This window comes from Oncorhynchus gorbuscha, linkage group LG17 (genome assembly GCF_021184085.1).
Source record: "Oncorhynchus gorbuscha isolate QuinsamMale2020 ecotype Even-year linkage group LG17, OgorEven_v1.0, whole genome shotgun sequence".
Lineage (NCBI taxonomy): Eukaryota > Metazoa > Chordata > Actinopteri > Salmoniformes > Salmonidae > Oncorhynchus > Oncorhynchus gorbuscha.
Genome location: NC_060189.1, coordinates 22,829,641 through 22,848,749, shown reverse-complemented (window position 1 = coordinate 22,848,749; position 19,109 = coordinate 22,829,641). Strand labels below are relative to the sequence as shown.

The 19,109-nt window shown below is 43.3% G+C and overlaps 1 protein-coding gene across 1 annotated transcript in view; it reads right to left on the bottom strand.

Annotated features, from left to right (window-relative positions):
• The window catches only part of LOC124001573 (ryanodine receptor 3-like), a 170,997-nt gene that overhangs the window by 57,366 nt on the left and 94,522 nt on the right, over positions 1-19,109 (bottom strand). The window contains 13 exon segments of the mRNA XM_046308480.1: positions 76-302; positions 421-507; positions 1,261-1,426; positions 1,546-2,195; positions 6,697-6,905; positions 7,619-7,793; positions 8,118-8,320; positions 8,428-8,575; positions 9,063-9,222; positions 9,413-9,496; positions 10,641-10,744; positions 13,086-13,190; positions 13,393-13,609. Coding sequence (XP_046164436.1) covers positions 76-302; positions 421-507; positions 1,261-1,426; positions 1,546-2,195; positions 6,697-6,905; positions 7,619-7,793; positions 8,118-8,320; positions 8,428-8,575; positions 9,063-9,222; positions 9,413-9,496; positions 10,641-10,744; positions 13,086-13,190; positions 13,393-13,609 — 2,535 coding nt within the window.

Sequence of the window (19,109 nt, the reverse complement as noted above, 5' to 3'; positions counted from 1 at the left end):
ATGTCCTCAAGCAGGGCGTGTGTGCTGCCTCTGTGTATGTGTGTACAGTATGTATAAGCACATGTAAATGTCTACCTGTTCTCCTCAGGTATGTGCACAGCCAGCATCTGGAGGGGCTCCAGACACTGCACCACCCAGCCGTGTCTCTCACTGACCCTGGATGTCTCCACCTTTAGGAAGGTGTTGGGCATGCGGCTCCACAGCACTGAGTTGATGGTCTGGACGTCCAGCCTCGGAGGGCACTGAGGCACTGGGTTCTTATGTTCACTCTTAAAGATGGCCGCCGACAGAGGCATGGTGTTCTGTAGAGGTCAGAGGTCACACAGAGCGACGTTGGGGCCCTCACAGTCAATTGTATACCAGTAGAACCGGGGAAAAATTGAACACACTTTAGTAGCGATTGGAATCGAGTTACTCTACCTTTATCTTGGCTAGCTCAAACTGGAAGAGATTGGGGCTGGTCGGTCGCACAAACACAGCAGGAAACAGCTTTGTGTTGGGTTCCACCTGGAGAAGAAAGAGCACAGCATTAATGTAAGACGTTTGCAGACAGAAAAGGTGCAGTAATAGAGGGTGACTTAGAGAGCAGCTTGGAAGTGAAAGTGCATGATGTTCTGTAGCTATCTGACTTGGTGTGTGTGTGTTTGTGTGAGTATGTGTGTTTGTGTGTGTGTGTGTGTGTGTGTGTGTGTGTGTGTGTGTGTGTGTGTGTGTGTGTGTGTGTGTGTGTGTGTGTGTGTGTGTGTGTGTGTGTGTGTGTGTGTGTGTGTGTGTGTGTGTGTGTGTGTGTGTGTGTGTGTGTGTGTGTGTGTGTGTGTGTGTTGGTGTCAGGTCAGGCGTTGCTGAAAGAGACTAGGGAAGAGGCTGGCAGGATGACTCAGAACAGTTTAAAAGCTCACCGTGTTTCTGCGACGGGAGGAATGAAGAAGATCATGCCCTACAAAGGGGAGATTTTTTTCTCTGTTTTGAAAGTACATACAGAGACAGCCAGACGCTGGGTTAAGAGCTGGCAGGCAGGACAGACAGCCCTACCCTACTTCTGAGCCCGAGGCAGGAGGACTGAGTGATTATTACAATGAGTAATGAAGAGACCAGGACAGAATGATATGTTTCTAGAGATGATGCAGGTCTGATAAGATGCAGACTGCATGATGGGACAGATAGTGTTGGGTTGATAGCAGCAGAAAGGAGTCTGAAGCGATAAAGTGTGATAGGAAAGAGACTGTACAGAGACACTCTGTGTAGTTGGCAATGCAGTACCTGGTAGGAGGTGGCCAGCTCCTTGCCGTTGACAGTGAAAGTCACCAGGCCAGTGGCCAGGTCAATGAGGCAGCCTATCTCCAGGTCCACATTACTGCGACTTGACGAGTGGCCTGAGCTGGTGGCATCCCCTCCCCACACCATGTAGCAGTTACTCCTTCTCACACTGGGGAATGGTGAGGGAGGAAGAGGGGAAGAAAAGAAGAGAGATGGGTATTTGATTAGCACTGATCATTACTGTTGATACCGACATGAGGATGAGGGTTTCCTTAACAACATGCTTACCTCTCGTGGACCCGCCCACGCTCGTCTCCAAGGGTAACTGTCACCGTCCGGTTCTTACTGAGGTTGAAGTGGTTGCTATAGTAATGGTAGTCTGGGGTGACCCAGCCCACCCACACGCAGGATGGATCCTGACCAGCGAATACCCTGACAGAGTAGTAGTACTGCAAGACAACATGGTGGCAGGTTAGCTTGATCTACAACACCTGAAGTCTATAATGGTGACATTATACCAAGCACCATCAGTAGCTGTTTATCATCCACTTCATACCGTGGTGATGTTGCTGTAATCTGTTCCTCTTATTCCGTCATGACTGTGTCTCATGGACTTCAGTGGATGTCTACGAGGAAAACATGAGCGTTGAAGAAATATTTCAAATGTGAGAAGATAACGTGCTTTTAGAAGTTGTGTTTGTGTTGTACAACAGTGAATGTGTTCAGAGGTCTGACCTGTGTTTGAGTTTGAGGGACTCGTGCTCTTCGTGCACTCCGTTCATGTCCATGACAGGGCTGGTCTTGAAGAAGGTGTGGAACTCCACGGGCATGCTCAGACGACAGTATACCATGTCACCATTACTGTTCTGGGTCCCAAATGTCCTGTGACTCACCTTCAGACAGGGAGGGCTGTCGATGGTGCCATCTATTCTGGTCACCTGGCATAGATACATTTTTTTGTCAGTTAATTTACTCATTCTAAACAATATAGTGAAATAGCCTATTATCTTCACCTTCTGTGGACCTCTACATATATGTACAGTTGAAGTCAGAAGTTTACATGCACTTAGGTTGGAGTCAATAAAACGCGTTTTTCAACCACTCCACAGGTTTCTTGTTAACAAACTATAGTTTTGGCAAGTCGGTTAGGATATCCAATTTGTAAGTCGCTCTGGATAAGAGCGTCTGCTAAATGACTTAAATGTAAATGTAAATGTAATATCCACTTTGTGCATGACAGTCATTTTTCCAACAGCTGTTTACTGACAGATCATTTCACTTATAATTCACTGTATCACAATTCCAGTGGGTCAGAAGTTTCCATACACTAAGATGACTGTGCCTTTAAACAACTTGGAAAATTCCAGAAAATTATGTCATGGCTTTAGAAGCTTCTGATAAGCTAATTGACATCATTTGAGTCAATTGGAGGTGTGGATATATTTCAAGGCCTACCTTCAAACTCAGTGCCTCTTTGCTTGACATCATGGGAAAATAAAAATAAATCAGCGAAGACCTCAGAAAAACAATTGTAGACTTCCACACGTCTGGTTCATCCTTGGGAGCAATTTACAAACACCTGAAGGTACCACGTTCATCTGTACAAACAATAGTACGCAAGTATAAACACCATGGGACCGCTCAGGAAGGAGACGCATTCTGTCTCCTAGAGATGAGCGTACTTTGGTGCGAAAAGTGCAAATCAGTCCCAGAACAACAGCAAAGGAAGGACCTTGTGAAGATGCTGGAGGAAACAAAATTATCTATATCCAAGTAAAACGTGTGCTATATCAACATAACCTGAAAGGCCGCTCAGCAAGGAAGAAGCCATTGTCATGTCTTTGGTTATGCCGGATTAAGTAATATGACATGCTATTCTATAAAATAATTTCTCCGTAATTAATATTACCTGATTGAGCTAATCATGTAAATATAATTAACTAGAGAGTCGGGGGAACCACAAAATAATATTTATAGAGCTGTTATATTCCAAATAATCTCTTAAAGACCTAGTAATATTTTACATCAATAGCAGTCAATATTAATCGTCACCTTAATTCAGTCTCATCTGAAAGTTGTAAATTCTTGGTTATCTTCACAAACCCTGGCTAACAAGTTGAATCAGCAATGCAAAATTGGTTTTAATTATTTCTTTACTAAATACCTAACGAATCACACAGAATTACATATACAAAGAATGAATTAGACCTTGATTACAAATGACGTCATAAAGGAAAACGTCCCTTAGGGGCCGGAACAGACAGCTGGTTACACAAAAGAAAAGGGCTGGGTTTGAGTGAAAGAGCGGGAAGACTGAGGACCAAAGGAAGAAAGTGTGCTATTATAAATACAGTATTTTATGCATTCTAAATTACCGCCCATTTGGAAAATGCAATAAATATTTACTCTGAGCTGCGCTTTGGTAGGTTGGTGGTAGATGGAAGGCCGTGTTGCCAAACCGAGTCCTTTGAAGAATGTCTCTGATGGTCAATTGGATACGTTGTAGTAACGTTGTTGTGTTATAGACGGGATATTCTCTGTGTTCCTTCCTAACCCTCGTTTGCAGCTGCTGTTGCTAACTCAACGGCTAGTAGGTATGATTTCTGCAGTGAATAAGAGTTCAAAGTTCATACCATTCGCAACCAAAGCTCACGCTGATGTTGGCTTTGTTCTGTAGTTATTATCTGAACCATTCTGACATTGGACCGTCGTCCCCACATCCTCGGAACAGGAGGTTACATTTTCGTCAAGGCTTTATGAAGTGGAGCGATATGTGTGTCTGAAAAGTTTTGTGTGTCTCTTCACAGGGGGGGGGGCACTGATTGAGCAGAGCTCTAACCTTATGAAAACCCAATTCTCACATTTTAGAAGCTAAAATCACATTTCATCCCATCACAAATAATTTCAGATTCAAACATTTAAATTGAACAACAATTCCATGTGAATCCGATAACTCTGATGTGTAGACTTTCCACTGTAGAGTTTATGTCATCTTATCATTGATGAAAATGTCTCAGATGACAACCGAACTGACGTCATATTCATTAAGTACCACCGCATATGTTCAATTGGTTGGATTACCAGAATATAGTTAATTTCCCCCCCACCTTCTGATGTTCCCAGAATCTCTTTGTTAAGCAAAGGGATTTTCAAATGTAACATCAGTAGGGTAGAGAGAGGAAAAAAGGGGGAAGAGGTATTTATGACTGTCATAAACCTACCCCCAGGCCAACGTCATGACTCCACTGCTTCAAAACCGCCATAAAAAAGCCAGACTACGGTTTGCAACTACACACGGGGACAAAGATCATACTTTTTGGAGAAATGTCCTCTGGTCTTATGAATCAAAAATAGAACTGTTTGGCCATAATGACCATCGTTATGTTTGGAGGAAAAAGGGGGAGGCTTGCAAGTCAAAGAACACCATCCCAACTGTGCAGCACGGGGTGGCAGCATCATGTTGTGGGGGTGCTTTCCTGCAGGAGGGACTGGTGCACTTCACAAAATAGATGGCATCACGTGGAAGGAAAATTATGTGGATATATTGAAGCAACATCTTAGACATCAGGAACTTAACCTCTTTCAGCAAGGGGGCACTATTTTTATGTTTGGAAAAACAACATTCCCAATGTAAACGGCCTATTTCTCAGGCCCATCTGCTAGAATATGCATATAATTGACAGATTAGGATAGAAAACACTCTAAAGTTTCCAAAACTGTCAAAATATTGTCTGTGAGTACAACAGAACTGATATTGCAGGCGAAACCTGAGGAAAATCAAACCAGGAAGTGACTTATATTTTGAAAGCTCCATGTTCCATAGCCTGCCGTCGCTCCATTTAAAGGGATTTCAACCAGATTCCTTTTCCTATCGCTTCCTCAAGGTGTCAACAGTCTTTAGACATAGTTTTAGGCTTTTATTTTGAAAAATGAGCGAGAAAGATAACATCGCGTCAGGTGTTCGCATGAATTTTGCTTGCGCAACAGAGCTTGGGCAGCCATTGTCTCTCCCTCTGCTACTGAAAAAGACAGTGCCGGTTGATATATTATCGATTATATATTTTAAAAACAACATGAGGATTGATTATAAAAAACATTTGACATGTTTCTGTGGACATTACGGGTACTATTTGGAATTTTCGTCTGCATTGTCGTGACCGCTCGATCCTGTGGATTTCTGAACATAACGCGCCAAACAAACAGAGGTATTTTGGATATAGAAATAATCTTTATGGAACAAAATGAACATTTACTGTGTAACTGGGAGTCTCGTGAGTGAAAACATCCGAAGATCATCAAAGGTAAGCGATTAATTTTATTGCATTTCTGATTTTCGTGACCAAGCTACTTTGATGCTAGGTGTTCATAATGTTTTGTCTAGTGATCGATAAACTTACACAAATGCTTGGATTGCTTTCGCTATCAAAATCTGATACGACAGGTGGATTAACAAAATGCTAAATTGTGTTTTGCTATATTGCACTTGTGATTTCATGAATATAAATATTTTTTGTAATATTATTTGAATATTATTTGTAATATTAATATTATTTGAATCGCTCTGCAATTCAGCGGTTGTTGATGACAATTATCCCGCTAACGGGATAGGTAGCGTCAAGAAGTTAAAGCTTAAGTTTCTGACTGATGTCTTGAGATGTTTCTTCACTATATCCACATCATTTTCCTAACACATGATGCCATCTATTTTGTGAAGTGCACCAGTCCCTCCTGCAGCAAAGCACCCCCACATCATGATGCTGCCACCCCCATGCTTCACGGTTGGGATGGTGTTCTTTGGCTTGCAAGCCTCCCCTTTTCCTCCAAATGGGTCTTCCAAATGGACAATGACCCCAAGCATACTTCCAAAGTTGTGACAAATTAGCTTAAGGACAACAAAGTCAAGGTAATGGAGTGGCCATCACAAAGCCCTGGCCACAAAGCCCTGTCCTCAATCCTATGGAAAATTTGTGGGCAGAACTGAAAAAATGTGTGAGAGCAATGAGGCCTACAAACCTGACTCAGTTACACCAGCTCTGTCAGGACGATTGGGCCCAAATTCACCCAACTTATTGTGGGAAGCTTGTGGAAGGCTACCCAACACGATAGACCCAAGTTAAAAAAATTATAGGCAATACTACCAAATACTAATGGAGTGTATGTAAACTTCTGACCCACTGGGAATGTGATGAAATAAATAAAAGCTGAAATAAATCATTCTCTCTACTATTATTCTGACATTTCATATTCTTAAAATAAAGTGGGGATCCTAACTGGTCTAAGACAGGGAATTTTTACTCTGAATAAATGTCAGGATTTGTGAAAAACTCAGTTTAAATCTATTTGGCTAAGGTGTATTAAACTTCCGACTTCAACTGTATATTACAATATTGATTTTGTGATTGATTTTGATTTTCTAAAATATATTATCGTCTGTCTTACCATTATGTGGTTGTTGTTCTTTGGCACATTGAAAAAGGTGGGGAGGCGTTTGCTGAACCACATGGTGACCTCACGGTTCATGTTGACGGCGAAGGGTTCAAAGCCCTCCTGGAGACCACACATGGTGTAGTACTTAAAGGTACTGGCATCCTTCCCCAGGTTCATACGACCCACCTGGGACAGGCCCAGACTACATACTGGGATAAAACCTGGGAGACAGAGACAGAGAGAGAGGAGGGAGAGAAAGAGAGAGAGAGAAGGGGGGCGGGGGAGAGAGAGAGAGAGCGAGAAGGGGGAGAGGGGAGAGAGAGAGAGGGTAGAGAGGGGAAAGAGAGGGGAGAGAGAGAGAGAGAGAGAGCACCTGTCACACACACAGCTGGGGGAGGGTCAAATCTATCCAAGTCAATTTAGAAGTGTCATCTTATATAAAAGTCATTTCATAATGGGGAGGGACTGATTTTGCACTCATTTTCTCAGCATGGTGGTTTTAGGTTAACTTGTCAGCATGTCTGTCAGTGATCCGGCGGCACAGAGACATAAGAGAGGGAGCAGAGCTTAGAGAGGTCCGTGACACACACTCTTCATCCTCTGTCTCACACACACACTGCTGGCTGTTTTACATACTCACCATCTTCAGTCTCACACACTGCTGGCTGTTATACATACTCACCATCTTCAGTCTCACACACTGCTGGCTGTTTTTACATACAGTACTCACCATCTTCAGTCTCACACACTGCTGGCTGTTTTACATACAGTACTCACCATCTTCAGTCTCCTCACACACTGCTGGTTGTTTTACATACCCACCATCTTCAGTCTCACACACTGCTGGTTGTTTTACATACAGTACTCACCATCTTTAGTCTCACACACTGCTGGTTGTTTTACATACCCACCATCTTCAGTCTCACACACTTACCATCCTCCGTCTCGAAGTCGGCGAAGCAGAGCTCGGAGCCCTTGTTGGTGATGAGGATCTCTCCATTGAGGGTGAAAATCATAGACTTGTCCTCCATGTTGATCATGCAGCCCACCACATCCCCTGCCTGCCAACAACGCCCAAAGAAACGGCTGCCCATGTTCAGACGGTGACCCTGAAGATAAAAACACACACACACACACACACACACACACACACACACACACACACACACACACACACACACACACACACACACACACACACACACACACACACACACACACACACACACACACACACACACACACACACACACACACACACACACACACAGTCAGGTTAACCTTTGCAATCTTACTCAATCTTAAATTATAGGACCAACACAAAATCTATTCTACAGTGTATCCTATCATCAGCTAGCATTAACACAAAGTTAAATGTTCACTCTATGAGTACATGATGTTCAATGATGTAGGAAGAAAAAGGGAGGGTTCACCTTGTATCCATCAAAGACGAAAGCCAGCTCATCAGTACCCAGCTCTACATCCGGCTTACATCCAGGTCTGGCCCAACCCACACGCATGTCACCTCCCGTCACCGCCTCAAACTCAAAGTACCACTTCCCTGTCAGCACCGCATACGTTCTCTCCACACGGAAGAAGCGTATTTTGTCAATGCTAAGTCTCTCCACCACATGGCCTGCTGGGTAGGAGGACAGCCACAGTATCAACACAGGAAGTCTTCTACTGTTCTATACATCCTAATCATGGATGTCAGCATGGGTTTGTGTGGTAATGATAACTTACCGCCATCCTGGTCGGGAGGTTCGATGTTGTATCCGTAGCCAATCAGAGTGCGGATGGCCTCACGGAGGCTGTCCCTGTTGGACTTCTTAGTGCGCTCGTCTAATAAAGAATATGGCACCAGGCGAGGGTTCCTCTTACTCTTCACATCCTGCATTGAGAAAAGACAAGCACAGTTAGATTCACACACACACACACACACACACACACACACACACACACACACACACACACACACACACACACACACACACACACACACACACACACACACACACACACACACACACACACACACACACACACACACACACACACACACACACACACACACACCACTCCAAGGACCCGCTCTAGGCCAATGCTTGTTACGACTGCACTGCCAATCCCTAAGGGTCATTGAGTGTTTGATGTTATTACTATGACTCTAAACTCTGTGAATCCTTTCAGCATCATTCCTCACTCTGCAGGAGGTGGTGGAGGTTGTGTTCCATTTCCCATTTGTTGTGGCTTGCATAGAGAGAGGGTCATTGTTTTGTCAGTTGTTATAAAAACTTTGTGTGGTACTGTATGAGCTGGGATAGTATGAACCTGCAGACCTTTCACAAAGACTTAACACAGATGACTGTGTGCTTTACCTGCTGAATGCCGTAGGTCCAACCCTGTTTGATCCTGTCCTTGGCCCACACGTTGTGGGCGTTCTCCGCCAGTTTCTCCACCAGGAGCTCCTGACCTGGGGTCACTTTCATGTCAGACAGCTCCAGCGGTGTGGGCTTGTAACCATTCGACATCATGTAGCTTCAATCAAAACAGGACATTATCAAGATTAACCCCTGGACAAAATACACATATGTCTAGATGTCTCATATTTCTACTATCCTATACAGAACATGTCTACATATCTAGAAGTTGGTATATAATGTATTGGGTTATTGATGCTGGCCATTCTCTGTCCATTCCATCCTCTGTTACTCTACAGTACACTTACTTTTTTGGGAGTTTGATCTTCTTCAGGTCCTCTTCAGCGTTGGCGTTGACCTGGACAACATGGCAGCCTAATGCCAGCAGGGTCCTGTGAAGAGACACACATATTAACACTCCCCAACCTGGGGATTAGATCTGTCTACACAGGATCAGCTTTCTTAGTAAGTGACAGTTTAAGACACTCACATTGCCTTCACACTCTACTAAATATTATAATCAGCAGGCTTAATGTTATGATACTAGGTCTGGTGGGTTTCTGCCCTATTTCCAAATCACACAGACTGGCAATAGAACCAAAGTGAAGAGAGTAATGATTTGTTCAATCATGCATGTCCTTGTCCATTATGAAACCATAGATATCCCTTTAAAGACATATTAGGGAAGAGTTATTCACTAGGTACAACTATCAGCAGGATCTCATTGCTTTGTCATAGTAAGAGGACAAAGGAGAGATGTGGTGTGATTGCAGCAGGGCGGGGCTGCTCTTTCGGGGCCCACGCTGTCTGTCTCTGTTGTGTCAATGTCACTGTAGATGAACGTTAATCAAAGCAGTCTTTGCCGCCCTCTCTAATCACACACACGCATCACTCACACACACTTCTCTGTCTCGTGAAAATGTAATTTCTCAGTGTGCTCAGTGTGGGCTGTCAGTGGATCAATAGCAGATGTCCTACGGTGATAGGTGGGTGATGTCAGGAACACTGGGGTGTTTCAGGTGCTGAGAGCCCAGCAGGAGAGTGTCGCATCCTGACCGTAGTTTATTTTTTATGTCTCTATTTTGGTTTGGTCAGGGCGTGAGTTGGGGTGGGCATTCTAGGTTTTGTTCTAGGTTTTGTACTTCTATGTGTTTGGCCTGGTATGGTTCCCAATCAGAGGCAGCTGTCAATCGTTGTCTCTGATTGAGAACCATACTTAGGTAGCCTGTTCCCACCTGTGTTTGTGGGTAGTTGCTTTCTGGTTTTGTGTCTTTCTGCACCAGACAGAACTGTTTCGGTTGTTCTCTTTGTTGTTTTTGTTCATCAGTGTTCAGTTCCATTAATAAAAGGATGAACACAAACCACACTCCACATTGGTCCTCACCTTCTTCCACCAACAGCCGTTACAGAGAGAGCCTTTAGTCTACTTCCTGACTGAGCCCCTGGTTCACCCACACCTTCTGTCATATCTCTCTCCTTGTCTTCCTCCTTTTCTCAGTGCGTCTAATATAGTGTTACTTATAATGCAGGACATACTTCAAGGTTTCAGTTGACATCTGCAGGTTGTAATTCTTTTCTGTTTCAGGCAGTTTGGAAAAATCCACAAGGCAGGGGTGATGCCGCTTATTATCATCCCTTATCTGAGAAACACATAGAAATAATTGTTGACGTATGAATATTTCAGTTACTGTACATGTATTGAAGAAGAGGGGCAGAAATGCTTCAAAAGGAGAAAGAAAACGTATTAAAAAACACAACAGACAACTATAAGTATAATTTGAATCACAATGAAGGTAATTGTGAATCAACAGAGGAGTAGGTATGTTGTCTCCTTAATTACAGAGAGCTACTGGTGTACTGGAGTGACAACATGATCTAGTCTAGTGGACATGTTATGAATGTAGTTGGAGGAGCATGTTTTCTTGGAAGATAGAGAGGTGTGAGTCTGCATTACCTCGCTGTGTTTTACGCCAACTAATCCGTTTGGCTGCTCTCTGCAGCCCAAGCAGTACTACATCCATGTTGACCAAGAAAACATGTACACATACATGGCTATTTGTGTGCTAAATGAACACCAGGCAGCTCTTTTGTGAATAGTACAAGAACTCTCCTGAATGAATGCTTTTATCGAACAGAGTTTCCTGCAGCCTATTACAGTCCATTCAAAGAGGGCTGTGCAAGAGGACAAAGAAGTACATGCCATTCTTAATAGCCTCCATATGAGTCACACGTAATGTTTGAGACCCTTTTTATACTTTCAATGGCCCATGCTGATACAACTATTATAACTATGCTATGCCAAATACTGGACTCAGATTAGGAAGTGTGTCAGGTAGCTCTACCCCATAGCAACTACAACGCTCGCCTCTTTATTAAGCGCTGGAGCTGTGGACTGGAATACAATACCAGTGCTGTCCAGGTACTGTATGAGTTCGGTTCAGCCTGTCTTCAGCACACTGATGCCTCCCTGGTGAAGCTAGCTCTATAGCCGGCCAGGACAATGTCACCTGGCCTGAGCTAACAAGGTCTCGCTAAAATCACATATAAAAGCCGACCTGGTATGTCTGGGGTGCAGAATTCTGTTATAATGAATGAGAGAGAACTTGACCCCGGCGTAATAGATGTCCTCACCCCAAATAAAAGGCTTTATTAAGATGTTGGAACTGAAGGAATGGCTGGCTGTCACAGTGGAGTTTACAAATGGGGAAAGGGTGGATGAAGGGACTAGAGGACTGAGAGAATCATTCAGTAAGACTGAGAGAACAAGAGGGTCTACTCTATACAACTCCATCACATTTGTAATATGGACATAAGAGCTGTGTTGCATATTGTTTATGATATTGATTGTCTGCACCTTTAAGGGTAGTAGGGCACAACAGGCCTGTGTTCAGAATGTTATTACATCTGGGACGTTCAGAACGCTTTTACGTTCTGGGAAGTTCGGAACGTTTTTACATTCTGGGACGTTCAGAACGTTTTTACGTTCTGGGACGTTCAGAACGTTTTTACGTTCTGGGACGTTCAGAACGCTTTTACGTTCTGGGAAGTTCGGAACGTTTTTACATTCTGGGACGGACGTTCCGAACGTTTTTACGTTCTGGGAAGTTCGGAACGTTTTTACGTTCTGTGACGTTCGGAACGTTTTTACATTCTGGGACGGACGTTCAGAACGTTTTTACGTTCTGGGACGTTCAATTAAGGGGAAACGGTGCTGTTCTGAACGACCAGTTGAAAAACATGGAGGGGTTGGATTGTGGGTTGGGGAAAGCTGTCAACATTGCGACTGCCCTTTAAATACGTCACTCACTGCAACAAGCCACACCTCTCCACTCCCACCAAACGGGAGCAAACGTACCTCAAAGTCTGATCAAGAATGTACAAGAACGTTTTGGAGAAACGTGTCGCTCAGTACAAACCGTCCCACAACATAGCAAACGTTCAAGCGAACTGAACGCACCTCAGGACACTTTGGCAATCATCTACTCACATGAAACCAAGAAACAGGACTTGATGAATCAAGAGAGAAATAAAAAGACCCCTACAAACAAACTATAATGAAGTCTCTAGAATGAATGGTATGAGGAGCACAATGGGAGAAAGACAGGAGTATTCTTCACTTACCCTCTGTTTGGTTTGTACCGCAAATTATAAAAGAGAAAGCAAAATGGTGTACAGGCTTGTTTTGTTGCTTTAATGATGGTAGAACTTGTACGTTTAGTTTAGGGTTAATGCATTTCACATAGATCAATTACAGTATATTAATAATTGTTTAACACAAACAAAAATGTGCAGGCTGATGTGTACTGTATTTCATAATACAATTGTATTCATGTTTATATTGGCTGAAATGATCAGCTAAGTGATAACCCATCATAGTGTACCATGTCTTTCCTATGTAAGCCAATGACATGGACTGTCCAAAAGGGTTTGCCAGTGCTCTGTGACTCTATTCTCTCCATCAGTGTTAAAGATGTCTCCTACCTTCCCATAAGACCAGCCCAGTTCTATCTTGTTCATGGCCCACAGCTCGTGGATATTCTCAGCCAGTCTGTCCCGGACGTTCTCCAGGTATGGCAGCATGACGATCTGAGAGACAGAGAACACAAAGAATCTGTGTCGTCGATAAACAGCATCTGTTTGTAGACAGTACAGCAGGCTTATGTCATCTGTAGGTATGATTGTGCAACATCCTTACAAACATGCAGTATAATCACTGTAACTGTGTTTCAGATGAGCCATGTTGCAGTTAATATGGCGCGTTCTGAGCTGAATGCCATACCCCTGTTACCTGGCTAGTCTCCACAGGGGTGGGTATGAAGGAGGCCTGGGACATGAACTGTGTGGTCCCCAGCAGGTCTCGGACCCCCTCCATGTCCCTCTTGTACTCCTTCACTGGCTCCACCTTCACCTTCTCCTTAGGGAGCAGGGCCTCGTAACACGGAGCGTAGCCTGACGGAGGCAGGAACTTGAAGTCGCCATGACGACCGCCCAACAGGAAACGCACCCTAGAGGGAGAGGGAGACTTGGTCAATTAGTGTGTTCAGTATGTGCATGAGATTGAAAGTGATGAAGAGGGTTGATGGGTTGATTTAGGTGGAGGGGTTAGAGGATAGGATTAGAGCAGAGCATAGAGCCACTGAGGCCCAGCCAAGCTCCAACCGAGCCCCAGCCCAGCTCCAACTGAGCCCAAGCCTAGCTCCAACCGAGCCCCAGCCTAGCTCCAACCGAGCCCCAGCCCAGCTCCAACTGAGCCTAAGCATAGCTCCAACCGAGCCCCAGCCTAGCTCTCACTGATCCCAAGCCCAGCTCCAACAGAGCCCCAGCCCAGCTCCCATCGAGCCCCAGCCCAGCTCCAACCGAGCCCAAGCCTAGCTTCAACCGAGCCCCAGCCTAGCTCCAACTGAGCCCAAGCCCAGCTCCCATCGAGCCCCAGCCCAGCTCCAACTGAGCCCAAGCCTAGCTCCAACCGAGCCCCAGCCTAGCTCCAACCGAGCCCCTGCCCAGCTCCAACTGAGCCCCAGCCCAGCTCCCATCGAGCCCCAGCCCAGCTCCAACTGAGCCCAAGCCTAGCTCCAACCGAGCCCCAGCCTAGCTCCAACCGAGCCCCAGCCCAGCTCCAACTGAGCCTAAGCCTAGCTCCAACCGAGCCCCAGCCTAGCTCCCACTGATCCCAAGCCCAGCTCCAACCGAGCCCCAGCCCAGCTGTAACCAAGCCCCAGCTTCAGCCCAGCTCTAGCCAAGCCCCAGGCCCAGCTCATCTCTAACTGAGCCCCAGCCCATCTCTAACCGAGCCCCAGCTCATCTCTAACCGCGCCCCAGCTGAGCCCAGTAGAACAGAGAGTGACTATGACTTACCCCACACTGAGAATGATGCAGCATTTCAGCCCACTACTCAGCAGCCCTCCTGGGCCCTGTCTGAAATAGCAGCTGAAGTAGTAGTGATGATGACGCATTCACTCCAAGTCCATTCTGAGTGCAGTGCACCAATCAATTATTAACAAGTGTTGCTGCACAGTGACTGGCTGTGCCATGGCATAGCACGGCCAGCAGTTCAGAGCACAGGAAATGTTCAAGCCCCTCAGGGTTCCTTATTTACATGATCTGATGTGGCCTGCATCTCGTGACACACACAGACAAATGCAGAATAACGCTGACAGAATTTCTATAAATATGAGGTTATGTTAATTTTGTTTAACGCTCCCGCAAATTTGATTGTGGTAATTGATATACAGTGTAGCTTGCAGCCCTGGGTGGAATTGGATGTGAATGGAAATGTCTGGAACTGTCAAGCGTCACATCTCGGCACAGAGTGAAGTTCAGAACAGTAAAATGCCATTTTGCTGCAAAAACGGAGTCGATCATGAAATCCTGTGAAGCTTGCTGGGGCCTGAAATTTCATTTAGCAGACGTCATTCATATCATCTGAAGTTGCCATGGCAACACAAGTGGGTAAGATGGCCTCTACCTGCATCTGAGCCCTTAAGGTTTAATACAGTATATAGAGGAAATGATGTAGGGAGGGATTCGATGTATTTTCATGCAGACTAGAGGGAGGAGAGGAAGATATTTGAAGAGAGTGCTCTGTAGGTGTGTACACGTGTTCATTCATGTTAATGACATGGGTGTGTATACGTGTTCATTCATGTTAATGACGTAGGTGTGTATACGTGTTCATTCATGTTAATGACGTAGGTGTGTGTACGTGTTCATTCATGTTAATGACATGGGTGTGTACACGTGTTCATTCATGTTAATGACATGGGTGTGTACACGTGTTCATTCATGTTAATGACATGGGTGTGTATACGTGTTCATTCATGTTAATGACATGGGTGTGTATACGTGTTCATTCATGTTAATGACGTAGGTGTGTATACGTGTTCATTCATGTTAATGACATGGGTGTGTATACGTGTTCATTCATGTTAATGACATAGGTGTGTATACGTGTTCATTCATGTTAATGACGTAGGTGTGTATACGTGTTCATTCATGTTAATGACGTAGGTGTGTATACGTGTTCATTCATTTTAATGACGTAGGTGTGTATACGTGTTCATTCATGTTAATGACGTAGGTGTGTATACGTGTTCATTCATGTTAATGACATAGGTGTGTATACGTGTTCATTCATGTTAATGACATGGGTGTGTATACGTGTTCATTCATGTTAATGACATGGGTGTGTACACGTGTTCATTCATGTTAATGACATGGGTGTGTATACGTGTTCATTCATATTAATGACATAGGTGTGTATACGTGTTCATTCATGTTAATGACATGGGTGTGTATACGTGTTCATTCATGTTAATGACATGGGTGTGTACACGTGTTCATTCATGTTAATGATGTAGGTGTGTATACGTGTTCATTCATGTTAATGACATGGGTGTGTACACGTGTTCATTCATGTTAATGACGTAGGTGTGTATACGTGTTCATTCATGTTAATGACATGGGTGTGTATACGTGTTCATTCATGTTAATGACATGGGTGTGTATACGTGTTCCTTCATGTTAATGACATGGGTGTGTATACGTGTTCATTCATGTTAATGACATAGGTGTGTGTACGTGTTCATTCATGTTAATGACGTGGGTGTGTGTACGTGTTCATTCATGTTAATGACATAGGTGTGTATACGTGTTCATTCATGTTAATGACATGGGTGTGTATACGTGTTCATTCATGTTAATGACATGGGTGTGTATACGTGTTCATTCATGTTAATGACGTGGGTGTGTATACGTGTTCATTCATGTTAATGACGTGGGTGTGTATACGTGTTCATTCATGTTAATGACATGGGTGTGTATACGTGTTCATTCATGTTAATGACATGGGTGTGTATACGTGTTCATTCATGTTAATGACATGTATACGGTTCATTCATGTGTATACGTGTTCATTCATGTTAATGACATGGGTGTGTATACGTGTTCATTCATGTTAATGACATGGGTGTGTATACGTGTTCATTCATGTTAATGACATGGGTGTGTATACGTGTTCATTCATGTTAATGACGTAGGTGTGTATACGTGTTCATTCATGTTAATGACGTAGGTGTGTATACGTGTTCATTCATGTTAATGACATGGGTGTGTATACGTGTTCATTCATGTTAATGACGTAGGTGTGTATACGTGTTCATTCATGTTAATGACGTAGGTGTGTATACGTGTTCATTCATGTTAATGACATGGGTGTGTACACGTGTTCATTCATGTTAATGACATGGGTGTGTATACGTGTTCATTCATGTTAATGACATGGGTGTGTATACGTGTTCATTCATGTTAATGACGTAGGTGTGTATACGTGTTCATTCATGTTAATGACGTAGGTGTGTATACGTGTTCATTCATGTTAATGACATGGGTGTGTATACGTGTTCATTCATGTTAATGACATGGGTGTGTATACGTGTTCATTCATGTTAATGACATGGGTGTGTATACGTGTTCATTCATGTTAATGACGTAGGTGTGTATACGTGTTCATTCATGTTAATGACGTAGGTGTGTATACGTGTTCATTCATGTTAATGACATGGGTGTGTACACGTGTTCATTCATGTTAATGACATGGGTGTGTATACGTGTTCATTCATGTTAATGACATGGGTGTGTATACGTGTTCATTCATGTTAATGACATGGGTGTGTATACGTGTTCATTCATGTTAATGACATGGGTGTGTATACGTGTTCATTCATGTTAATGACATGGGTGTGTATACGTGTTCATTCATGTTAATGACATGGGTGTGTATACGTGTTCATTCATGTTAATGACATGGGTGTGTATACGTGTTCATTCATGTTAATGACATGGGTGTGTATACGTGTTCATTCATGTTAATGACATGGTGTGTGTATACGTGTTCATTCATGTTAATGACATGGGTGTGTATACGTGTTCATTCATGTTAATGACATGGGTGTGTATACGTGTTCATTCATGTTAATGACATGGGTGTGTATACGTGTTCATTCATGTTAATGACGTAGGTGTGTATACGTGTTCATTCATGTTAATGACGTAGGTGTGTATACGTGTTCATTCATGTTAATGACATGGGTGTGTACACGTGTTCATTCATGTTAATGACATGGGTGTGTATACGTGTTCATTCATGTTAATGACATGGGTGTGTATACGTGTTCATTCATGTTAATGACATGGGTGTGTATACGTGTTCATTCATGTTAATGACATGGGTGTGTATACGTGTTCATTCATGTTAATGACATGGGTGTGTGTACGTGTTCATTCATGTTAATGACATGGGTGTGTATACGTGTTCATTCATGTTAATGACATGGGTGTGTATACGTGTTCATTCATGTTAATGACATGGGTGTGTATACGTGTTCATTCATGTTAATGACATGGGTGTGTATACGTGTTCATTCATGTTAATGACATGGGTGTGTATACGTGTTCATTCATGTTAATGACATGGGTGTGTATACGTGTTCATTCATGTTAATGACATGGGTGTGTATACGTGTTCATTCATGTTAATGACATAGGTGTGTATACGTGTTCATTCATGTTAATGACGTAGGTGTGTATACGTGTTCATTCATGTTAATGACATGGGTGTGTATACGTGTTCATTCATGTTAATGACGTAGGTGTGTATACGTGTTCATTCATGTTAATGACGTAGGTGTGTATACGTGTTCATTCATGTTAATGACATGGGTGTGTACACGTGTTCATTCATGTTAATGACATGGGTGTGTATACGTGTTCATTCATGTTAATGACATAGGTGTGTATACGTGTTCATTCATGTTAATGACATGGGTGTGTATACGTGTTCATTCATGTTAATGACATGGGTGTGTACACGTGTTCATTCATGTTAATGATGTAGGTGTGTATACGTGTTCATTCATGTTAATGACATGGGTGTGTTAACACGTGTTCATTCATGTTAATGACGTAGGTGTGTATACGTGTTCATTCATGTTAATGACATAGGTGTGTATACGTGTTCATTCATGTTAATGACATGGGTGTGTATACGTGTTCATTCATGTTTCATACGTGTTCATTCATGTTAATGACGTAGGTGTGTATACGTGTTCATTCATGTTAATGACATGGGTGTGTATTCACGTGTTCATTCATGTTAATGACATGGGTGTGTATGTTCATGTTAATGACGTGTTCATTCATGTTAATGACATAGGTGTGTATACGTGTTCATTCATGTTAATGACATGGGTGTGTATACGTGTTCATTCATGTTAATGACATGGGTGTGTACACGTGTTCATTCATGTTAATGATGTAGGTGTGTATACGTGTTCATTCATGTTAATGATTCATGGGTGTGTACACGTGTTCATTCATGTTAATGACATAGGTGTGTATACGTGTTCATTCATGTTAATGACATGGGTGTGTATACGTGTTCATTCATGTTAATGACATGGGTGTGTACATGGGTGTGTATACGTGTTCATTCATGTTAATGACGTAGGT